Source organism: Aythya marila, assembly GCF_965140915.1.
Source record: "Aythya marila genome assembly, chromosome: 3".
In the NCBI taxonomy this organism is placed as follows: domain Eukaryota; kingdom Metazoa; phylum Chordata; class Aves; order Anseriformes; family Anatidae; genus Aythya; species Aythya marila.
In genome coordinates, this window is record NC_139044.1 from 54,995,028 (window position 1) to 55,001,027 (window position 6,000).

At 39.7% G+C, this 6,000-nt stretch overlaps 1 protein-coding gene across 5 annotated transcripts in view; it reads left to right on the forward strand.

Moving 5' to 3' along the window:
* ARID1B (AT-rich interaction domain 1B) overlaps positions 1-5,111 on the forward strand; it is a 321,991-nt gene extending 316,880 nt beyond the window's left edge. For all 5 annotated transcript variants that reach the window (XM_082757126.1, XM_082757129.1, XM_082757128.1 and 2 more), the window contains one exon: positions 1,601-5,111. In XM_082757126.1, the coding sequence (XP_082613252.1) occupies positions 1,601-3,310 (1,710 nt within the window). In that variant the 3' untranslated portion in view covers positions 3,311-5,111. The remainder of the gene's footprint in view (positions 1-1,600) is intronic.
* Positions 5,112-6,000: the final 889 nt, after the last annotated feature.

Below are 6,000 nucleotides of genomic sequence, written 5' to 3' on the forward strand. Positions count from 1 at the left end.
CCATACTAAGCTGTAAGATTTTCTGAATCACCTATTTTTTGTTTCACTTCTTCTTCCAGTAAATTAGGTTTGTACAGAAATTTCAGATTTATAAGATGATTTAAAGGCTAAAACCCACTGTTTGTCCACAGGACACAAGTAACGTGCCATTTAACAGCGTATGCTTTTGCCTCACTACCTCCTAGAATTTTTCAGCCCTGCTCTACCCATTGGCCTGTTAGGTGGCAGTAATAGAGGGTATGCTGATAATGCACATAATTTAAAATTTGTGCAAATGAAATATTCAGTTTCCCTGCTCCATTCATTCCTTGGTTACTAATAGTGTAACTCATCATTTTTTAAATATAATGACCTTTTTTTTTTAAAACACAGACATAGATGGTACATTTCATCCCACCTAACTTTAGAACAAGGGATATCTATAGCATGATTCATCTCATCCTAAAGTAGAGATCTAAAATAGGTCAGATGAATCATACCCTAGAAATGGCCTCTAAAAGATCATGGACTATAAAAGGAATCTAGACAATTAGGTTAGGTGTGTAACTGTTGCAGGTGTTTGGGGTTAAGCGAGGCGAATCTCACCTGAATTCTCTCTATTAGAGATTGCATCAATGCACCTTGTGCAAATTACACAGAATACCAGATTATTTTAGATTTTTGGGGGGTTACTTTTGCCTTGAACACAATTTCCAATGGCAGTCAGGACTCCTTATGATGACTGATAATTCCTGCAGTTCATAAGGATTTGTTTGTTCTTAATTCTTTGGGGGATTTGGCAGTGGCTAGAGAATTCGGAATGGACAAAGGGATACATTTTGCTGAACACCTATTAGTCTACAATTAAAACAACCATTAAAAGGCAGACAATCAGGCTGAATATATCATAACAGTAAAGAATTTTTAATAATAAAGCCACTGAGGATAATTAGCACCAAGTCCAACTACTGCCTTTCCATGAGAAAATGATTACAAGTTAATTAAGAGGATTAAAGCTAAATGAAAACTGTTTCTGAAGGATGACTTCCAGCACCAGGCTCCAATAACAATTTTAAAATACTGCCAGGCAAAAAGAGAACCATTCTAGTAGAGGTGGGATATTAATCTAGGATGTTAGTTCCTTGAACCCGAACTGCAGATTCCTACAGAACAGTTGGTTGTAGAGACTGAGGCAAAGGAGAAGAATCATCAACTTCGGGATTCGAATAAAAGTACAATTCAGAAAAGCAAGGCAAGTGTGAAACTTCAGTGCTCTGAACAGACAATAAAGAATACTAGGCACTTCCCAGGGGACAGAACAGCGAGGCTAGGTGTCTACTGCAGCTTAAAGGAGGCACATGAATAGAAGTATTGTACGTCTCATAGCTGTTATAGTTTAAGCAATTGGAGCCATGATAGTCTGACATTATATACTGATGGGACAGAAACTAAAAGAATTTCCTTTAATAACTTCTGCCTTACAGGGCTTAGCCACGAGTCCACAGCAGGAGGAGGGAAATATTCACAGATGTATGCTTTGGTGTTCCTAGTAAAATCCCATGCAGACAAAAATATTTATCTGTTTTTTGTTTCTTTCTTTCTTCCTTTCTTCTCCCCTTAGTTGTCTGGATTTCTAGAGCTTTTAGTAGAATATTTTAGAAAATGCCTGATTGACATTTTTGGAATCCTTATGGAATATGAAGTGGGAGATCCAGGTCACAAAGCACTTGATCACAAAGCAGCCAAGAAAGATGATAGCCAGTCCATGGCAGAGGATACTGGAAAAGAGGAGAACGACGAATGTATTGACTATTTTGATGAAGAGGAGGAGGAGGGGGATGATGAAAAGGTAGAAGAAGAAAAAAGCATTGTTTTTTCCACTCCTGGTGCCATTGCTGATCCAAGCGAGAGGCCAAAACAAGCCAGTAAATTTGACAAGCTGCCAATAAAGATTGTAAAGAAAAATAATCTATTTGTGGTTGACCGATCTGACAAACTTGGACGCGTTCAGGAATTTGATAGTGGACTTCTCCACTGGCAGCTTGGTGGTGGTGACACAACTGAGCATATCCAGACTCACTTTGAAAGCAAGATGGAGATTCCTCCACGCAGGAAAGCCCCTCCTCCCTTGAACTCTCCAAGCAAAAAGAAGGACCTCGAGGGGAAAGGCGAATCTGAGGAACAGCAAGAAAAAAGTATAACAGCAACCATTGACGATGTCCTCTCAGCCCGGCCAGGAGCATTGCCTGAAGACTCAAACTCTGGTTCCCAAACAGAGAGCAGTAAATTTCCCTTTGGGATCCATCAAGCCAAAAGCCACCGGAATATTAAACTGCTAGAGGATGAGCCAAGGAGCCGGGATGAGACTCCTCTATGCACCATAACTCACTGGCAAGACTCCTTGGCCAAACGCTGCATCTGTGTGTCAAATATCGTCCGTAGCTTGTCTTTTGTGCCTGGCAATGACACCGAAATGTCCAAACATCCAGGCTTGGTGCTGATCCTGGGAAAGTTGATCCTTCTTCACCATGAGCATCCAGAAAGAAAGCGAGCGCCGCAGACTTACGAGAAGGAGGAAGAGGAGGACAAAGGGGTGGCCTGCAGCAAGGATGAGTGGTGGTGGGACTGCCTCGAGGTCTTGAGGGATAATACATTGGTCACATTAGCCAACATTTCTGGGCAGCTAGACTTGTCTGCTTACACAGAAAGCATCTGTTTGCCAATTTTGGATGGCTTGCTGCACTGGATGGTGTGCCCGTCTGCGGAGGCACAGGATCCTTTTCCAACCGTGGGGCCCAACTCAGTTCTTTCGCCTCAGAGACTTGTGCTGGAGACCCTGTGTAAGCTCAGTATCCAGGACAATAATGTGGACCTTATCTTGGCCACCCCCCCATTCAGTCGTCAGGAGAAACTCTACGCTACTTTAGTTAGGTACGTTGGGGATCGCAAAAACCCGGTCTGCCGAGAAATGTCCATGGCGCTCTTATCGAACCTTGCCCAGGGGGACACATTAGCAGCAAGGGCAATAGCTGTGCAGAAGGGAAGCATCGGAAACTTGATAAGCTTCCTGGAGGATGGGGTCACCATGGCCCAGTACCAGCAGAGCCAGCATAACCTCATGCACATGCAGCCTCCGCCTCTGGAGCCGCCTAGCGTAGACATGATGTGCAGGGCAGCCAAGGCCTTGCTGGCCATGGCTAGAGTGGACGAGAACCGCTCAGAGTTCCTTTTGCACGAGGGTCGTTTGCTGGATATCTCAATATCTGCTGTCCTGAACTCTCTGGTTGCATCTGTCATCTGTGATGTACTTTTTCAGATCGGGCAGTTATGACATAAGTGAGAAGCCAAGCATGTGTGAGTGGAGATTAGAGGGTCACATATAACTGGCTGTTTTCTGTTCTTGTTTATCCAATGTAGGAAGAAGGAAAAAAAAAAGAATCTTTGCTCCTCTGCCCCATTCACTATTTACCAATTGGGAATTAAAGAAATTATTAATTTGAACAGTTATGAAATTAATATTTGCTGTCTATGTGTATAAGTACATCTTTTTATTTTATTTTTTTTAACCAAAGTTGCTGTCTAGTACATTCAAAGGTCACACTTTTTTTTTTTTTTCCATAGATTATCCTTTTCAATGTTCTTTTCCATGTTTGTATTGCATATTTTTTGGGAAGCGAACTAGTGACTTTTTAAAAAAAATGTTATGGCAAACCATTGTATGATGGAAAAAAATCTCACCACTTTGAAACGAAAAGGTGAAAAATAACCAACATACCAAGTTCCTGTGTGTTTTATTTTTTCAAATAAGGAAAAAATAAAAAAAAAAAAACTTGTATACCATCACCCAAAGCTCTGTGCAATAGAAGATTCTAGTGATGTAGGTGTAGGGGATCAAGGAGGGTGTCAGTCAGTAGTCAAAATACAAAACGATATGGGTTTCTCCTCAGGAGAAATGGTTACATTAGGCTAGGAGCAAAACAAAACAAAAAATTCAAGTTAAAAGATTTTTAAACAAAACCTGATGATAAACATCAATTGCTTCCTCACCAGAACTGTCTTGTCTACATCTGTTTTTTTTTTTTTTTGACCTTCCACAATGACAGTTCTTCACGATTCCTTTAATCATTTTTTAAAATATTTTTTTATTGCCTAAGGGCCGTGATGTATATAGAAGTTGTACATTAAACATACCCTCATTTTTTTTTTTTAGTACAAAGTTTTTAGTTTCTTTTTCATGATGTGGTATCTACAAAGTGATAGTAGAATTATTTTTTCTTTCATTTGGGCCATATCTCCAAAAAATAATAAAAGAAAAAAAAAAGAAAAAAGAAAAAACCCAACACAGAAAACCAACAACTGAGGGTAATGTACAAGTTTCTGTATGTATAAAGTCATGCTCTATTTCGGGAGAGCAGCCGATCACAATTTGCTTTATAAATCAAGGTGTGGAAATGGTTACGTATGGATTGATTTAAGAAAATGGTTACCAGTCTACAGACAAAAAAAATATATACAGGAAAAAAAAAGGAAGAAACACAACTTCAAAGATTTTTCAGTGACAAGAATCTGCATTTGTATTTCAAGATAATGTAGTTAAAAAAGAAAAAAACTTGATGTAAATTCCTCCTTTTCCTCTGGCTTAATGAATTTCATTTATTCAGTATAAAATCTTTATATGTTCCACATGTTAAGAATAAATGTACATTAAATCTTGTTAAGCACTGTGATGGGTGTTCTTGAATAATGTTCTAGTTGCAATGTGGGATATCGGAAAGCAGACTAATTGCAAGAAAGAGCAATAATGATTATTCTCTTTCCCCTCCTTTATTATTATGACCTTCGGAAATATTACTCTGCTGTTCAAGTATTCTAGCAACTTGCTCTCGTTTTAGAAAAACCTTCTCAAATCACAGAGAAGTGTTTCTAATTATTATTTATAAAACCACAGAGCCTCAAAGGGGCAAATAGTCCTGACCGTGCAGGTATCCAGTCTCAGTGCTGCGTTTGGGAGGGGCTGAAGATGGATGTTAGAAAAAGTGACAGAAGATTTTGTTAAAGCAATAACCAACTTGAAGAAAATGATCTGTATTCACTACCTGTAATTCTCTCTGTTGGTTAAAGGTGCAAATACCCCAGTGATGTGGGTATTTAGAATAAACACCCCCCCACTTCTCGATACTGTATGTGTCATTGCATACTTACATGGCCTCTCATCCTGGGATTTCCCTGGTAAAGTGGATCAGGCTTTAACAGAGCACATCCATGGCTGCAGTTGGTGGGAGATGGCCATTTCAGTTTCAGGAACTATCTGGTTTCCACTCTCACCTGGTGATATCTTGTTGCTGAATATTGTTCAAGCACTAATTTTTGCTGTTTCATCTTGGATCATTGACTTTGTTAGTGTGATCATAAAAAGCTAATAATAATCAATTTCTCCGGAATTGCCACATAATTACACTGTTAGTGGACATCCTCCTCCCCTCTCCAATCACAGTGCGGAGGTAGTTGAAAATTACATCCCCCTTTGGCATACTGCCCATCGTGCTCATACGGATCGCTATAACATTAATATATGTAAAAGAATTTCAGAGACAGGTAAAGTATATACAATTATAAGCCGAGTTTGAAACGTGACTCCCTAGAGTCACGAAAAGTAATTTCTCCTTCTAGCTTTTCTTATTCAGTGATCTCTCCACTCCCACATCGCCTGCTGCAGCGGTCTTTCTTTCTCTTGCGTAACAAAGCATTCAGAAATAGGTGGTGAATTATAACCCACCTGTAACTCTTCATCACAGAAGGAGGCATATTTCTGGGGTGATTTTTACAGCTTAATACTAGGCAGTGTAGAAGTAGTATCCCCTACTAAACCCATTTCTTACTAACATTTTACAGCTTGATATTACCCTGTGGATACAAGCAAGCTGTTAAACAAACCCTCTGCAGAGCAATACTCACCCCTTTCTTGTCAAGGACATCTTGAGCCTATGCTCTTTTCTCTTCAGCATTCAGACCCAGAGATCT